The sequence below is a fragment of the Eretmochelys imbricata genome, chromosome 7 (assembly GCF_965152235.1).
Source record: "Eretmochelys imbricata isolate rEreImb1 chromosome 7, rEreImb1.hap1, whole genome shotgun sequence".
Classification (NCBI taxonomy): Eukaryota; Metazoa; Chordata; order Testudines; family Cheloniidae; genus Eretmochelys; species Eretmochelys imbricata.
In genome coordinates this window covers 102,680,090-102,698,385 of record NC_135578.1, presented here as the reverse complement: position 1 = coordinate 102,698,385, position 18,296 = coordinate 102,680,090, and the positions used below count along the sequence as shown (strand labels likewise).

The 18,296-nt window shown below is 39.5% G+C and overlaps 1 protein-coding gene across 1 annotated transcript in view; it reads left to right on the top strand.

Moving 5' to 3' along the window:
* Window positions 1-18,296, top strand: part of DOCK1 (dedicator of cytokinesis 1) — a 549,703-nt gene that overhangs the window by 71,980 nt on the left and 459,427 nt on the right. The window contains exons 7-13 of the mRNA XM_077822901.1: window positions 899-1,034; window positions 2,262-2,419; window positions 3,622-3,703; window positions 4,140-4,275; window positions 8,064-8,136; window positions 10,686-10,828; window positions 14,266-14,391. Coding sequence (XP_077679027.1) covers window positions 899-1,034; window positions 2,262-2,419; window positions 3,622-3,703; window positions 4,140-4,275; window positions 8,064-8,136; window positions 10,686-10,828; window positions 14,266-14,391 — 854 coding nt within the window. The remainder of the gene's footprint in view (window positions 1-898; window positions 1,035-2,261; window positions 2,420-3,621; window positions 3,704-4,139; window positions 4,276-8,063; window positions 8,137-10,685; window positions 10,829-14,265; window positions 14,392-18,296) is intronic.

Sequence of the window (18,296 nt, the reverse complement as noted above, 5' to 3'; positions counted from 1 at the left end):
TCTAGAGGGGATTTTCCCTGGGATCCTGTCCTTGGTGTGTCACGCTGTCAAGGACTCCATGGCTCCATATGCTCATGAGGCTTCTCCTTTACCTTTATGGGTGGCTCCTCCAGCTTCCGCACCCAGCTAGAAATGGTCCAGAGTCTTCCCTGCAGAAGAGAGGAAGGAGAAACTGCTACCTCCTGTCTATGTGCTTCCTGCTCAGAAGAGTCAGGCTTTGTATGACACATTTCCATGCTGGATTGGGATTCACCCAGTTGAGATTTCTTGGACTCTAAGTTTTAGCAAACCCCTGATGAAAGGACTGCCAAAACAAGAATTCACAGGAGAACAGGAAAGAGTAATTCCCTGAGGATATTTGGAAGATTAAGACCTTGGCCAAGATTGTTAGAGAGACTTGGAGCTATATAAACTGTATGTTCTTCATGCCTTGGTTTTATGACAAGTTCTGGAGCTGGCACGGTGGAAAACAGGTGATCCTCCCAAAAGATAGACTGTGTGTATGGGGAAAAAAAAATCTTTCTGAACAGGCTAACCCTTGAAACTTGAATCCTACTGACAGAAAATTGTACTCTTCCTTAAGGAATGATAAATGTCTTAGTATCTCCTTTGCTGGGTCTCATAGCTTTTGCTTCTATAGATTTGTGGATTTCTAAAGGAACATGGAACTGCCTGCCAAGGAAGATTTTTAAAAAAGAAGCTAGAACTCATTTTTTTGACAGCCAATTTGTATGTGATACTACTTACTTTGTTTGTCCAGAATGTCAAATGAGACAGATCAGAAAAAGAGATTTTTCTTTTCATATAAATCAGGTATCTGTGATTACATATTCAACATTCTGCAACTCTTGCAGGCCTTTTATGCGTAATGATAAGTAATCTGTAACTTTTTACATAGGATTCTCGATTTGGATCTGGTTGTAAGGGATGAAGATGGCAACATTTTAGATCCAGAACAAACCAGCACAATCAGCCTTTTCAGAGCTCATGAAATAGCTTCCAAGCAAGTTGAGGAAAGACTACTAGAAGAAAAGGTAAGATACACTATCCCCAGCTGTTATCTTTTTAAATTAAGAATCATGTAAATTAATGTCAAAAATAATGATAAAATATAATTAAAGCAGGAATTTGGCTTAGTCTTCTGTTTTAGTCCATGAAGCATTCTCAAGATTAAAAGTATCAAAAATACATTGTGTAGCTCATCTTATTTGGGCTGCATAACTTACCCACCTTTTAAAAAATGATTCCTATACTTCAGAAGTGTCAATGTTGATATAATATTCTACCAATAAATTAATTAATTGATGGATTACTATGAGAGAGAACTATGAAGATGACGTGAGAGAGGAGATGCATATTTAATTAAATTGTATATATTAATGGTGGTTTTTCTTGAGGCTTAATTTGGGATACAGTGCTCTAGTTCAGATCAATTAATATTTTCATTAGGATTGTATATGGCATCCGTATCCTGAGTTTAAAAATGCACTTGCTGAATCATCTGTGGCAAGTAAAAAGGTTCCCTGGTAAATGTGCGGGCAAAGCAAAAATTTTGCAGAATTTAAACTTTGCTTAAAAAATAAAATTCTCTCTCCCAAGGACCCATCCAAATGTGAACTTTGAAATCTGCTCTTCTTGAGCTTTATGTAGATGGCTTTATTGTCTCTGGTGCTACTCACTGGTTTGCCAAGCAGGAGCAGAGCATAATTAACAAGAGTCTGGATAGGTTGTGGTGATGTTTACTGTCGTCTTCTTGTTGCTCTTGGGAAAGCTTGAAGCAGCAACAACAGAGGTAGGCCCCAAAGTCATCCATTGTGGAGAAAGACTAAAGAACTAGGGAAAGGGCAGAGTAGCGATCCTGTCTTCTCCCCCTTCTTTCCTTGCAGCCTGTAGGAGGCTAGGGAAAAAGTAGAAGAGTGGAGACAGAAGGAAAGCTCTTCTGTTCTAGCAGACAAATTTGAAGCTCAATCCTTTGCTCCATTCTGTCCATTCCCCCTTGGTAGCTAGAAACTATACAAAACAGAACTCCAAGGAGGATCCAGGTAGAGTAGCCTGCCAGAAATCTCAGCACCCTTCCCGTTCCCACTATAGAAAATGGCAAGGAGCTTCTTCCCCCTGGAGGGGACACACACTTCTTTTGCCCTAAATGTTTCAGGTAAACGTTTTGTAGTGGAAGGGTAAGATGTAAGGATATGATTTAAGGGCGTGATTCTAGTTGTTAGTGCTGTTTAAATTTGACTGTTTTGTCTCTTAAATTACAGTCTCAAAAGCAGAACATTGATATTAACAGACAAGCCAAATTTGCTGCCACACCTTCATTTGCTTTATTTGTAAATTTGAAAAATGTAGTCTGCAAAATAGGAGAAGATGCTGAAGTCCTGATGTCTCTGTACGACCCACTAGAATCAAAGTTTATCAGGTTAGTGTCGTCTGTCTGTTGCATTATGTATACCTGTTTATCTTGTGCCTCTCTGGATTTGGTCAAGGAGTCACGGCAGATTGGAGAGGGCTTTCAGAAGGTCAGTTTGCTGGGTAAACTGTAGCGGAAAGTTAGCTGGGAAGCCTGGATTATACAGCACTTCATCTGCTTTATTCAACACAGCAACAGATTAGTCTTCCTTGCTTCAGCACGTTAGAAATTTGTAGTGTTCCTTATCTCATTGTCTTTAGTTCCACCTATGTAGAGGTAAATGACACATGAACAAGGCTTGACTCATTCACTGTTCAGCTGCCTTGGCAGTCATCAGAGAGAGTGAGTGTTCTGGATCCCCTGCTTCCTTACAGGGACTGCATTCTACTAGGCTGAAGAAGAATTGCTCTTCTATTCATATTACATGCACAAAGCACAATGACAGCTGCTCACCGACTAAATGTTCCTGTGATTGTAGTAAAAGAGAAGCACACCTGTTGTGATATCAGGTTTAAAGAGACACAAGAGTATATTACTTTTTGACCCCTGTAAAAGTTCATCATTAGTATCCATATGTGGCTATATGAATTATAAAATTACTTCTGTAGGCATCTTAAAGTTAATGTTGATACATTTTTGGTTTAGATTTTGAAGTGTGGTTCTACTCTAAAAACTGACTTTAAAAATGCAATTATGTGGTACCATATTTGTGACTCACTAAACAGATTAGGTCTGGAAATCAGATGGTTGGTTTGTGTTTTTTTCAAATTGCCTGCCATGCAGACTCAAACTGAGAACTGAAAGTCAAGCTGGGTTCTTTTGGCTCATGCATCACCAATGACAGAACTCAGTTAATTGTCCTACTGTTTCATGAGCTGAGTAAGAATCCAGCTCATTGTTCCAGAGCTGCACTGTCACTCCTGTATTAACAGGTGTAAAACACTGAAACTAAACCCTCCCCCTCCCAAAATAATAAGAAAACCCAAAAATATAATTTAGTCAGTGAAATGGCAATGTTTACACACAAGGAACAAGCAATTGGGTAAGAAGGTGCTATTTAGTATAATCACTTTACTGAGCAGAACCTCGCTTATAGTGCTGAAAAATAGGTTGTTTAATGTGAACTTAACCTAATTTTGTAACATCTGAACTCATATGTATATCTAAATACATACATATATATATATATTTTAAAAACCTTGTTCTTACAGTGAAAACTATCTAGTTCGATGGTCAAGTTCTGGGCTGCCTAAAGACATAGACAGGTTACATAATCTTCGAGCTGTGTTCACTGTAAGTGTGCTTTTGTTTTTGCAGTGTTTAAAATGCTTTGTTTCCTATCTTGAAAAATGCTAAAGAGTTTTAACAGGTAGTAGACTACCTCTGCAGACTTGAATTTAGGTCCTGGAGAAACTTGTAAGTCACTCCTTGTTAATTACTCTAATGCAATTTCTGACAACTGTGGTTCATGTGGGTAAAGGCCAAGTTGAACCTCTGACAATTGTGAAAAAGATTTAAACTGTTCAAAAATAGTTGGACTCTTTGGCTTCTGTGTAAATTAATGGCTTAAGTATTGTTATGAAAATTCTATTGTCATGAGAATAACTTATTCTAATGCTAAAAGATGAAAAGACTAAATTCTGAACAACAACTTGTCTTTCTGCTGGCTATTAAAGTAGAACCTGAAATGAACAGGATTCTTATAATGTATGGAAATTAATATTTCTAGGACCTTGGCAGCAAAGACCTGAAAAGAGAGAAAATCAGTTTTGTCTGTCAGATTGTAAGAGTAGGCAGAATGGAACTAAGAGACAACAATACAAGAAAACTAACCTCTGGGCTAAGACGACCTTTTGGAGTAGCAGGTAATCTATTCTTCTTAGCTTTTACATAGTCAGAATTCACTGTAAATAAGAGCTGCTTTTAGTATTGAATAATTGTTCCATGTTTTTGTCAGCATTTTGGTAAGGGGGAAAAAACAAGCTACTAAATCTTTTGTTTGTATCTTAGATACATATGTTACACTGGATGTAATTTCACTTAGGAAGGAAAAATCAAATGCACAACTACAAAATGGCGAATAACTGGCTAGGTGATAGTACTATGGAGGGTATGGTGGATCACAATTGAATATGAATCAATAATGTGATGCATTTTTTAAAAAAGGCTAATATCGTTCTGGGCAGTGATAAACAGGAGTGTTGTATGTAAGACACTGGTGAGGCCTCTGCTGGAGTACTGTGTCCAGTTCTGGGTGCCACATTTTAAGAGAGATGTGGACAAGATGGGAGAGTCCAGAGGAGAGCTACAAAAATAATTAAAGGTTTAGAAAATCTGGCCTATAAGAGAAGGGTTTAAAAAGCTGGACGTGTTTAGTCTTGAGAAAAGAAGACTTGAGGGAAGACCTGATAAGTCAAATATGTTAACAGCTGTTAGAAAGTGGACAGTGATCAGTTGTTACCAATGTCTACTGAAGATAGGACAACAAGTAATTTAATCTTGCAAGAGAGATTTAAGTTAGATATTAGAAAAAAATTTCTAATTATAAGAGTAGTTAAGTTCTGGATTAAGCTTCCAACGGAGGTTGTGGAATCCCTATCATTGGAGGTTTTTAAGAGTATGTTGGACAAACACCTGCCAGGGATGGTCTAGGTTTATTTGGTCCTGTTTCAGCATAGGGGGATGGACTTGATGATCTCTTGAGGTCCTTTTCAGCCCTACAGTTTTATGATTCTGTAGGATTCTGTGTATAGCATCAGGTATTTTAAAACCTGAATGGAAATGTCCAAGTGCACTGTAGCTTAGAGTTTAAATCAGATTAATTCTCTTCCTGTGGAATATACTACCTTTTAAAATGTTTGAAATGGCAGAGCATCAACTGGGCTAGAGGTTATGAAGTCACTCAGGAATAAGTGATTTAGCTGGTTATGAACAAAAGGCAGATACTCAGAATTATTAAGGAGAAGGTGCAGAGAGATGGAAGGTCAAAGAAATCACATGATGAAATTGCTCAAATAAAGTGGAGAACACAAATAACTTAATTGTTGACTGCATAGTTACATGAATTCATAATATGTCATCAGCCCTGTTTCTGCTACCCTTTGTAATTACTTTCAGAAACAAACTACTTTGCCCTTAATAAAAACACAAGCAAAAGGAAGGCATTTTTTATTCACACACACAGTTGTGCGAGAACGATGTATGTTAAGATAATATTTTCCAAAATATAAGTAATAAGTAGGCTTCTAGCTCACATGGCGTACACAGTGAGAAGATTTAAGCATTGATTAATTTAGGTTTTAATGGGCTCTTATTGACATTAAAACATGCACCAGGGAGGTCATTTAAAAAAAATTCTCAAGGCTTTTGACAACTAAGGGCTTGTCTACATGGGGAAGTTAGTGTGCAATAAGCTCGGGTGTGAATGTAAAGCACACTGGCTACTCTGTGCCAACTCCCTGTGTGGACACTTTTTCTGTGCACTAAGAGTGCCTTTGTGTGCAATAGCTTAAGGCACCTTGGGGGTGTCTTAAGAGGGCCCTTGGGCTGTTTAGCTTAGTCCACAGAAAGTGTGTCCACGTGGGAAGCTAGTCCAGAGTAGCAAGTGGGGTCCTCTTCCTTATATAGACGAGCCCCCAAAGTTCCTTACTATTCTCTACCTATTCCTTATAGTAAAGGGAATTCTGCACATGCTGAGGTAACCATATGTTGAAATTCAAATAAGCTCTACCTTTCCCTGTTGTACTCTTAAATACAGTACAGCAGTTTACAGCAAATTAAGAGAAATGTTCAGATATACAATCTTTCATCATGTTCATTTAGACTAATATGGAATTTCCCCCCCTTCTAATTAAAGTAAATTTATATCCCTTCAGTGGTCTAGCCACTACAGAGCAACATAATCACAAAAACTTGAGGAGGTATAAACTTCCCAGGAGGGCGTAATGGTAATAATGCACATAGAATCTGAAGACCATGACTGCTCTGTGTGTTCATGTTCTTTTCAAGGGTGGAATTTCATGGCTGGTTGTGTCTGAATGGCTCTGTTCGCCAGTATTATGCCAATGATCTCCTAGTTCCTATATAAATCAAACAATATCGTGATATAAAGGCCATGTAACTTTTGTTTGACACAACAAAGAAGAACGTTGGTGGGCTACTATCTTTCATTTTATAGTACTATTCAAGGAACATATGGCAGTGTTACTACCCAACCTAATGTCATTTTCTACAGATGTCATTTGTAAAGCAGTGACATGATTTGTTTCTATATACTCACAAAATATTATATGAACACTGTCATAGAAGGATCCTGAGGTGAATTATTTCAAAGAAGGTTTATGACCTTTCCTACCTCCACTCATCCTTGCACCTGACTATGCCACATCTCAGGGCTATTGAAAATTAAATATAAATTTGAAGACTAAAATATTCTCTCTCTCTTTCTCAAATGAAGAAATAACTTCACTAATAGTTTTCTTCATCAGGCCAGGCCCTCGATTAATAAAGTGGTGATTTGTATTGAGATTTAGATCCCTGGAGGCAATAAGCTTCTTGGTTGTTCATGTTTCAGAGTAACAGCCATGTTAGTCTGTATTCGCAAAAAGAAAAGGAGTACTTGTGGCACCATAAAGACTAACCAATTTATTTGAGCATGAGCTTTCGTGAGCTACAGCTCACTTCATCGGATGCATACCGTGGAAACTGCAGAAGACATTATATACGCAGAGACCATGAAACAATACCTCCTCCCACCCCACTGTCCTGCTGGTAATAGCTTATCTAAAGTGATCATCAAGTTGGGCCATTTCCAGCACAAATCCAGGTTTTCTCCACCCTCCGCCCCCCCCCCCCCCCCCCCAAACTCACTCTCCTGCTGGTAATAGCCCATCCAAAGTGACCACTCTCTTTAAAATGTGTATGATAATCAAGGTGGGCCATTTCCAGCACAAATCCAGGTTTTCTCACCTCCCCACCCCCCTCCAAAAACCACACACACAAACTCACTCTCCTGCTGGTAATAGCTTATCCAAAGTGACCACTCTCCTTACAATGTGCATGATAATCAAGGTGGGCCATTTCCAGCATAAATCCAAGTTTAACCAGAATGTCGGGGGGGGGAGGGGTAGAAAAAAACAAGGGGAAATAGGCTACCTTGCATAATGACTTAGCCACTCCCAGTCTCTATTTAAGCCTAAATTAATAGTATCCAATTTGCAAATGAATTCCAATTCAGCAGTTTCTCGCTGGAGTCTGGATTTGAAGTTTTTTTGTTGTAAGATAGCGACCTTCATGTCTGTGATTGCGTGACCAGAGAGATTGTAGTGTTCTCTGACTGGTTTATGAATGTTATAATTGGTTGTTCATGTAAGCAGAAGTTTAAAATAATGTCACATGATGGTACATGTGACAAAACAAAAGCTTGTATCCACATCTACTAGTAGCTTCAGAGGATGCCATTTATTTCACTGATGTGAAAATTGAGTCTGTATTTGAAACATGAACCTATGCTGCAAAAGAACTATACTGGTTTTATGCCATTGTTAATTTATTTCATTAGAGATGAAGCGACTGTAGTACATTGTTTGTTTGTCTCTCCCCTAGCCTGTCTTTGTTGATCAATTTATTGCAGTAGCTTTGTTTTTTATTTCAGTAATGGATGTAACTGACATAATTAGTGGGAAAGTTGATGATGAGGACAAACAACACTTTATACCATTTCAGCCGTAAGTATATAGAATAATGTAAGCATTGTCAGAGGATTTAAGGCAGATTAAATGTAAAACTCTTTTCAATGTCAACTTTTGAAATTGATCCACTAATGTTATGTAGATATTTTGAAGTTGGTAAATTTGCTACAGATTGGAATTTTAACACATGAGGTCTTAAATGTATTTTTCCCCCCTTCTTAGTTCTTCACTTATTTATTTGGAATGAATAGTGGTGCCAAAAAAAAAAAATTTCACCCATTTCTAAGTGCTTTCTTAGCTTCAACTTTAAACATGTCTTTTCCATTTTTGTGTGTGAAGGAGCCTGGAACTAACTAGATGGGCCCAGGATTTTTGAGATAGATGTTTTAAGCTTCTTTCCTTTATATGTTACTGGTTCCAGTCTAGTCAAGGTTGGTAATGACCAAAAGCTATTACTGTCTGATGGATGTTAAGTGTCCTGTATGAAATGAGTTGGTTGTATCACATGACTGTCCATGTCACTAAATCACCACCATAATTGGCACTAATTGGCAGATAATTAAAGATAGAGAAACCAAAGAATGAATGGGCATGGGGAACTGAAATAACTCCTCATACGTATAACTAGTTTTCCAGTGAAATAAAAGGAAACACTATGCCATGTGAAACTTCATAGTGTTATCAGATATTTTTAAGATTAAAAGAAAGCACTGAAATGTACTGTCATAGGTCAGACGTAGATTTTACTTTGGATTTCTTAATTTGTTTTTGTGGTTTGAGTAAGTCTGAATGTTTGTATTTGTGTGTATGTGGATAGGCTTTCTTCCTTTTTTAACGAAAAAATAGTCCTTTTTAGAAGTGTGTGCTTACTATTAACAAAGGAATTAAAATGTGTGGGGATTTTAAAGATTCCAACTTTAATATCATAAAATGAGGAAGGGGTAGTGGGGATAAAAAAAGTACATCCCCATTAAAATATGAATACTCAGCTTTACCATTGTTGAATGCAGTGTTTTTGTAGTTGTGTTGGTCCCAGGATATGAGAGACAGGTGGGTGAGGTGATATCTTTTATTGGACCACCTTCAGTTGATGAGAGAGACAAGTTTTGTCCAATAAAATATATTACCTCTCCCATCTTGTCTCAGCTTTACCATTGTAAGAAATGTAGACCACAATGCTGTTATATAACTGAGTTCCCTTTTGACTTAATCTACTCCTAGATTTCGTGAGTGTTTTTTTATAAATCTAGAGAGCAATAGACTAATATAATATAATATCAAATAACTTCAGTATGGAAACTAGGTCTAATTAAAAAGTACAAGAGTTAGCAGGGATGTTTGGGGAGCTTAACAGAAAATTTGAGATTGCAGAATCTATAGAAAGAAATCAGGTGACTAGCACTATGTGCCGAATGGCTCTAGTCCTGGCCACTTCATATTTGTATTTCATGATAACAGTGGAATTTGTGTATAAGACATAATAGTCTGTAGAACAGTAAGACAGTTGTATAGTTCAAGGAAAGTAGAAGCTTTTAAAGAAGCGTGTCCTTGTGAGATTTATTTATTGTATTTAAACAATGACAGTGTGGAAGTATGCACAGAAAATGAATCGTTGTGGATCAAAAAGTGGATGCTAATGGAATGTTTAGCTTTTTGCTCCATTAAAACTGATTTATAGTGTGTTTATGTACAAACCAGCTTTTGAAAAGGGTGTGCAATATGTTTTTGTTGTGTTTTTCTTCAGTAAATTAAAATATTCGTCAAAGTATACACCAAGAATATGAGTAATGTGCAAACACACAAAGAATAGCTTTGTCGTTGTTTCCAATGTTGACTTAAACACTGTGTATAAGAGGCATATTTTCTTACTCATTTCATGCTGTGCTTTTGTTGTGCTACATGCAATTCTGTTTTCATATGTGTGTGTGTTTGTATTCATTCACTGGCCACCAACACAACAGCTGTCAGAAGCACTTGGCAAGACTGGTGTGGTACTTAAGTGACATTTGTAAATGTTGTATTTCATTTATAATTTTCACATTTTCTTTTCTTCACCTAGTATAACAAAATGATGGATTATCTGTTTTTCTTCCACTAAGCCATTTCAGTTAAATTTAGAAGTTTTCTCTTCTGTAAAATCCATCAAACCATATACACTACCTCTTAATATATTCAATTTGTAGAAGCTGTCCTGAAGGTTGCACAGAATTAACATACTGTACATTTTTGCAAAATCATCCCAATTGGATTCCAGTATTTAACATGGGTCTCTCAGGAGATCAGTGTTCTTCTTTACTACTATACATGCTATTTATTGGAAGTGGGATTGGGACCTGACACATGCATGTTTCTGTTGGGAAGGGTAACATAGGATTGCTTGACTTCTCTTTAGCAGGTCAGCATTTTCCTGATTAATGATCTTCCTATGTCTTTCTTGTTACCTTTCCTGTCTTTTGTCTTGCGTTGACTAATAAATACTCTTCGTCACAACTATGATATGATCTTTTGTGTTCCCTTGTTACTGTGACTTCTGGTTTTCTGTGACCCTTTGTTTCCTGGTGTTGGTCGTCATGTGCATCCTCCAGGCTAGCATTGGATGACGCCATTCGACACAAGCAGCTGAACATATCATCCCGTTTTTCACCCAGGGTGGCAGGGGAGAATGATTTCCTTCAGACTGTTATAAACAAAGTGATTGCTGCTAAAGAAGTTAACCACAAGGGTCAGGGTAGGTACTGTTCTTTATGTAAACTGGAATACAAAATATATCCTTGCTTCACACCATCTGACTATTTTAATTTGGACTGGAGGATTCATTTTTTTTGTTTGCTTGCTATTGTTTGGTACCAGAAAAGACACCTGTCCTGTTTTCCCCCCGCCCCTGCTTCTTCCTCCCTCCCTCCCTCCCTCTCCATGCCCCCTTTCCCCCCGCTTCCGTTTTTGGGAGTATTGTTATCCTACAGATTGTCTTCTGTCCTTCTTATGCAGTGGTTGGCCACTTTTACATGCGTCTGTATTTCTGCCCTATCCACTCTTGTATGTTTGTGTATTGAAAGCAATGACTTCAAGAACTGGCTTTCATGCCTTTGAACCCTGGCACGCCCTGGGCCCATCAAAGGGATGGGGGGAGTGTTCCTCTCCCCCCATTTTTCTCATTTTTTCCTATTAGCAACTGTAGTCAAAGCAGTTGGTCTGCTGTCAATATGACAAGGCAGTTACTCTCCTCAGAACTGATACCAACTTGTGTTTTGAGTTTGTAAAGGAGGGCTGCAAAATAAACAACACTGTTAATTACTGTCTATAGGTTGAACAGATAATTCAGTGTATTCTCTACTGACACAAATATAAATATAAAAGATATATACTAGTTAAAAAAAAATTAAATGCATTCCAGCCCTATTGCTATATACTTGATTTGTTCTTTTTCTGGGTCTTGGATTAACTCATCATTGTGTAAGTAAATGCAGAATCTCAGTTTACCAATTTTCTCTTGGCACTGTTTTTCTTCTATTTATAAAGTGTCTGAGCAAAGGGTTTAAAGAAAATACACTTTGATCACTCATATACTTTAAATATGAGAGAAGTGTGCATAACATAACTTTTTTTTATACAATCGCAATATAAAGAGGAGAATGGGTTTTAAGTTGTTTTTCTGCTATTTTGAACTGCCACTCCAGCCAATATTTGTAGGGAGGTATATTATTACAAGTTACTAAATTGTAACTTTCTTAAATTTACTTTTGGATTCTTCCTCTGTAAAAATAAAAAATTAGTGGATGGGAGAGTACTTGCTGCGAGTGCACAAGTTGCTGATTGTGTTCTTATCCTGTTACAAACATTATGCATTCGGTTTTTTTATAAAATTTGCTTAATAGATATACCGTTTTATTGTATTGCTTCTTTTTCTTTCACTTCTATAGTTGCCTTTGTTATTATTTAACTCTTATACTTCATTGCAATGACCTCCATTAAGGAGTCTGTTTACCAAGTTATCGCTCATTGGTGTCTGAGATTCCACAGTTCTCATCTGTGCCATAGCACAGGAAGTAATTGCATGGTGTCTGTTGGCAAATGCTGACATTTTAAAGGCATCGTTGAAGTTTTCAGAACGGTACATACAGTACAAGTTATACTTTCCTAGGTTATCCCCATAGATGAAATGCAAAAATGACCTCACCGCACATGAAGCGGTGGGGCCGTTTGTTTGGCTTGTTGGAGGAAGCATGTTGCTCCTTGCAGGGTTAGAGAACCAGAGATACTTGCTACACAGGCAGGCGGCTCCATGCCTGGTTAGTGTTGGGAACACTGATCCATCCTTCCCACCAGGTGACCAGTGTGTGTCTGGGGGAAGCTATTTATGCCCTCATGTACAATAAAAGCCTATTCAAAAACAAAAACCTGGACCAGGCTTAGCAGCACCCACCCTTCCTCTCATGGAAGTACTTGAAATACCAGGTTTTGTCATGATCTGCTGTGGGCATTAGGACAGTTACTCCTTTCTTGCGGGACTGGGAAGGAATATTTCCTGATGGCCAGATTGGCCAAGTCGAGGTGGGTTTTTTGCCTTCTCTACAGTGGGTTGGGAGCTGAGGGGGAAGGGGTTAGGCTATGATGATGCAATTCATTGTTAGCTTGTGGCGGATATCCAGTGCAGGTACTCCTTAGGGAGTGGATACAGTGATCAGATCAAATTGGAAAGTATTTAAAGGAGGTATCCTTTAAAGGAGTGGAAATGAGAGCTGTTCGGGTCTCCTGTGTCTGTTACGGCAGGGAGTCAACCCCCATCCCCCAGTAGTCACCCTTAACCCTCATTTGATGGAGGAAGAGGTGTGCTGAGGTCCCAGAAGCAGGTTGCCTGGCGACCAGGCTGGGTAAGGGGGTGGACTGACAGCAGCCCGACCTCACCCCTCCGAGGTATGTAAACGGTTATGGAATTACCTGTACTGTAAAATTTTACCTGCTGGGTACTTCCAGACTTTTAGGGCTAAAGTTGTAGCCTGATTAAAATGCATCCAGAGTCTCCTGTCCTCCTCCTGGCATGGCCAGATAATGTGCACTGGGGAAGAGTATCAGAGTTGGGGACATCTTCCTCAGTTACTTGATACTTTCTTCTCAGATCTTCCATTCTAACTAATGCTGCCCCTTGTACTTTTCCTATGAAAAGAATCAAACCCTTTACTGTCTCGTTTGGAAGATTTATGAAAAATCAGAGGGCAGGCGTAAGTTGCAGACCGATGCTATTGATGGTTTAATAACCATTTTCTGAATTCAACTAGCTCTTCAGTTACTGAGGACAGCTTGGATACTCAGTGGCACCTATTTTATCTTGTTCAGTGCAAAATTTATGTAAAAGGTGCTATAGCAGCTCCACAGTGCAAACTTCACTGCGCCCAATTAAGCACTGAAGATTCCAACATCTTCCTGTCTATCCATACTCATGTTGTATGGTACTGCAAAAACTGTTTCTACGCTGGACTTAAGTTTTGTTTTACTGAAGCCCTTCTTCAAATTCTGTTTTCTTAGATTTGAAAAAGATGATCCCATCCCACCCAATCAGCCATCATGCTTACCAAAATATATTCTCCTGTGTGAAAAGAGGAAATTCCTTCCTATCATTGCCATCTATTAACATGCAATAGACAACAAACTGCTAATGGATTGCATTATGCTCTCCAGAGAAAAAATCAACTAGGGCCCTAATTCTGGTACTGTGTGTGTCTGCATGTGTGAGAGTGTGCAGAGCTGCACCTACGCAGAACCCCATTGACTTTGTGTGTGGGCACAGGGGTCTGCCTGCCCTTGCGCACGCAGTTGTGGAATTGTGGAATCTTGTACAAGGCATTGTGTCGGCTACATGAGCCACATCCATTATGTCTCCAACACACACACAAGATTTCCAGCTTTTCTATTGGTTTGTATTGTTTGCCTTAAAATCTGTTCTAATCAGATGTACCCTGTGCATTCTAGCTGTAGTTCTGTTTCAAAGTTTTTCTTAAATAATTATTTCTAATCTAGTGCTGCAAAATGTAAATGCTTTGCGGGCAAGGCTTAGTAACTTTTATGTGCATTGTCTTTTGAAGCGCATAAGACTCTTTTTTTTTTTTTTCCTGTGTTTGTTTAAAAAAAAATAGAAAATATGTCTAATAATTACATTTTATGCTTCAGGTTTATGGGTGACTTTGAAACTTCTTCCAGGAGATATTCATCAGATTAGGAAAGAGTTTCCTCACTTGGTGGATAGGTCCACAGCTGTGGCTCGGAAAATGGGGTTTCCTGAGATTATTATGCCTGGTAGGTGTCAATAGTTGCATTAGGATACTAAGAGCAAAATTGGGCGTGCTGCTAAAGTTCATGCTTTTTAGGGGGCTTATTCCTTCACCCACTTACTTCCCTGGTCCTTCTCGCATGAGCAGAGAGCAACAATACCCGAAGTCCAAAGGTGCAAACAATTCGATGTTTATTGGGGTGAACTTCCAGCAAGCATGATTCCAGTTTCTTCCTTAGTGTCCCCCTTCCCAGCTCTGACACCACAGAGCCTTATACCTGTGTCCCTGTTCCCATTCCTGCCCTTAGCCAAACATGATTCCAATTTCCTTACCCCCATTCCCTGTTCCCATTTCCCCTCCCCACACCCACCCACACACCCACTCACTTCCTGATTGACTGCAGACTATATAGTAAAACTTGAGTTCTGCTTAGCTATACCTTAACCAATCATTTTCCTGAAATTTAACTAACCCATCCTAACATATTGTAACATGATTATGTAACCTATTATATCCCACCACCTTAATTAGTTTACACCCAGCAAAATTAATGATACAGCAGACAGGAACAATCACAGATCCAGACAGAGATTATACAGACAAACAACAGCAAAGTGGGAACTATAATGACAAAACAATACAGAAGTGAGGATTTCACATCCCAGCTATTGATAAGTGAGTTCTTGCCAGACAGGATACTATCAAACTAAGTTTTCTTTTACATATTCTAGGCACTTCCCTGTCTCTGGAGGTGATAGGCACTATCAGGACAGGATTGTATTCCTAATGGCCCAATAGCACCTTATTTCAATGTGACTAGTTTGGAATGTGAGGATGTGACCGTTCACTTCCCAGCTTATGGCTGCCTCTGCTGCTTAGTCAAAGGCCTTAGCCTAAGAACAGGGCCTCAGACTGTCACAGTAAGAGTAGGACTTTACACTGGCAGACAGTGATTTTGATTTTTTCTTTTATACCTCTAACTAGCCAAGTGATAAGAATACACCTAAATTCTTAAAGTACAGGCCTTTGCAGACAGGCCTGAATATTTATATCCTAACAGGTTTCAGAGTAACAGCCGTGTTAGTCTGTCTTCGCAAAAAGAAAAGGAGTACTTGTGGCACCTTAGAGACTAACCAATTTATTTGAGCATGAGCTTTCGTGAGCTACAGCTCACTTCGTCGGATGCATACCGTGGAAACTGCAGAAGACATTATATACACACAGAGACCATGAAACAATACCTCCTCCCACCCCACTGTCCTGCTGGTAATAGCTTATCTAAAGTGATCATCAAGTTGGGCCATTTCCAGCACAAATCCAGGTTTTCTCACCCCCCCACCCCCATACACACACACACTCACTCTCCTGCTGGTAATAGCCCATCCAAAGTGACCACTCTCTTCACAATGTGTATGATAATCAAGGTGGGCCATTTCCAGCACAAATCCAGGTTCTCTCACCCCCCCACCCCCCTCCAAAAACCACACACACAAACTCACTCTCCTGCTGGTAATAGCTTATCCAAAGTGACCACTCTCCCTACAATGTGCATGATAATCAAGGTGGGCCATTTCCAGCACAGATCCAGGTTTTCTCACCCCCCTACCCCCATACACACAGAAGCTCACTCTCCTGCTGGTAGTAGCTCATCCAAAGTGACCACTCTCCCTACAATGTGCATGGTAATCAAGGTGGGCCATTTCCAGCACAAATCCAGGCTTTCTCACCCCCCCCCCCACCACCCCCCCCGGAAACACACACACACACACAAACTCACTGTCCTGCTGGCAGTAGCTCATCCAAACTGACCACTCTCCAAGTTTAAATCCAAGTTTAACCAGAACGTCTGGGGGGAGGCGGGGTAGGAAAAAACAAGGGGAAATAGGCTACCTTGCATAATGACTTAGCCACTCCCAGTCTCTATTTAAGCCTAAATTAATAGTATCCAATTTGCAAATGAATTCCAATTCAGCAGTTTCTCGCTGGAGTCTGGATTTGAAGTTTTTTTGTTGTAAGATAGCGACCTTCATGTCTGTGATTGCGTGACCAGAGAGATTGAAGTGTTCTCCGACTGGTTTATGAATGTTATAATTCTTGACATCTGATTTGTGTCCATTTATTCTTTTACATAGAGACTGTCCAGTTTGACCAATGTAAATGGCAGAGGGGCATTGCTGGCACATGATGGCATATATCACATTGGTAGATGTGCAGGTGAACGAGCCTCTGATAGTGTGGCTGATGTTATTAGGCCCTGTGATGGTGTCTCCTGAATAGATATGTGGGCACAGTTGGCAACGGGCTTTGTTGCAAGGATAGGTTCCTGGGTTAGTGGTTCTGTTGTGTGGTATGTGGTTGTTGGTGAGTATTTGCTTCAGGTTGGGGGGCTGTCTGTAGGCAAGGACTGGCCTGTCTCCCAAGATTTGTGAGAGTGTTGGGTCATCCTTCAGGATAGGTTGTAGATCCTTAATAATGCGTTGGAGGGGTTTTAGTTGGGGGCTGAAGGTGATGGCTAGTGGCGTTCTGTTATTTTCTTTGTTAGGCCTGTCCTGTAGTAGGTGACTTCTGGGAACTCTTCTGGCTCTATCAATCTGTTTCTTCACTTCTGCAGGTGGGTATTGTAGTTGTAAGAAAGCTTGACAGAGATCTTGTAGGTGTTTGTCTCTGTGTGAGGGGTTGGAGCAAATGCGGTTATATCGCAGAGCTTGGCTGTAGACGATGGATCGTGTGGTGTGGTCAGGGTGAAAGCTGGAGGCATGTAGGTAGGAATAGCGGTCAGTAGGTTTCCGGTATAGGGTGGTGTTTATGTGAGCATCGTTTATTAGCACTTTAGTGTCCAGGAAGTGGATCTCTTGTGTGGACTGGACCAGGCTGAGGTTGATGGTGGGATGGAAATTGTTGAAATCTTGGTGGAATTCCTCAAGGGCTTTTTTTCCATGGGTCCAGATGATGAAGATGTCATTAATATAGCGCAAGTAGAGTAGGGGCTTTAGGGGACGAGAGCTGAGGAAGTGTTGTTCTAAATCAGCCATAAAAACGTTGGCATACTGTGGGGCCATGCGGGTACCCATAGCGGTGCCGCTGATCTGAAGGTATACATTGTCCCCAAATGTAAAATAGTTATGGGTAAGGACAAAGTCACAAAGTTCAGCCACCAGGTTAGCCGTGACGTTATCGGGGATAGTGTTCTTGACGGCTTGTAGTCCATCTTTGTGTGGAATGTTGGTGTAGAGGGATTCTACATCCATAGTGGCCAGGATGGTGTTATCAGGAAGGTCACCGATGGATTGTAGTTTCCTCAGGAAGTCAGTGGTGTCTCGAAGGTAGCTGGTAGTGCTGGTAGCGTATCCTAACAATTACCACAGATAATACAAATCTGAAACAAATCCATAAAATAACTAATATTTTGGTACATAATTATTTTTTTCAGTTCATATTAAGTGCCTCAAAAAATTATATTGATAATTTAGTTGCAAAGTGAGAGACATTATGGAGTAGCTGTACTCAGACAGTAGAGCATCTGATTTTAGTTTCAAGTCACATACACCTGAGTGGTGTTGACTACTGTGTTACCACTGAATCTGTGAAGCAATTTATACAGTTTCAAAAGGGGCAGCTTAATCTACATGTACAAATGGACTACATGTTTAGTTCATGTGCTTGAATGCAATAATGGGTAATTGTATTCACACGGTTCGGGTGACTGTTATATGTACCAAATATTTGCTTTATTTCTTAAGTCACCTGTTAAATGTGTCTGTATATCTGGAAGTTTTGAAATATGATTTTAAAAAAAAGACCAATTTGAGGAAAAAACATTACTTGATTGTTTTGTTTTATAAAAGATGCTCTCCTTTTCATGTGTCTTGGGGCATGTTTAGAAAATTTTGAAAACAGATATTTGCTGCTTGTTTATGAAGGAAAAAGAAC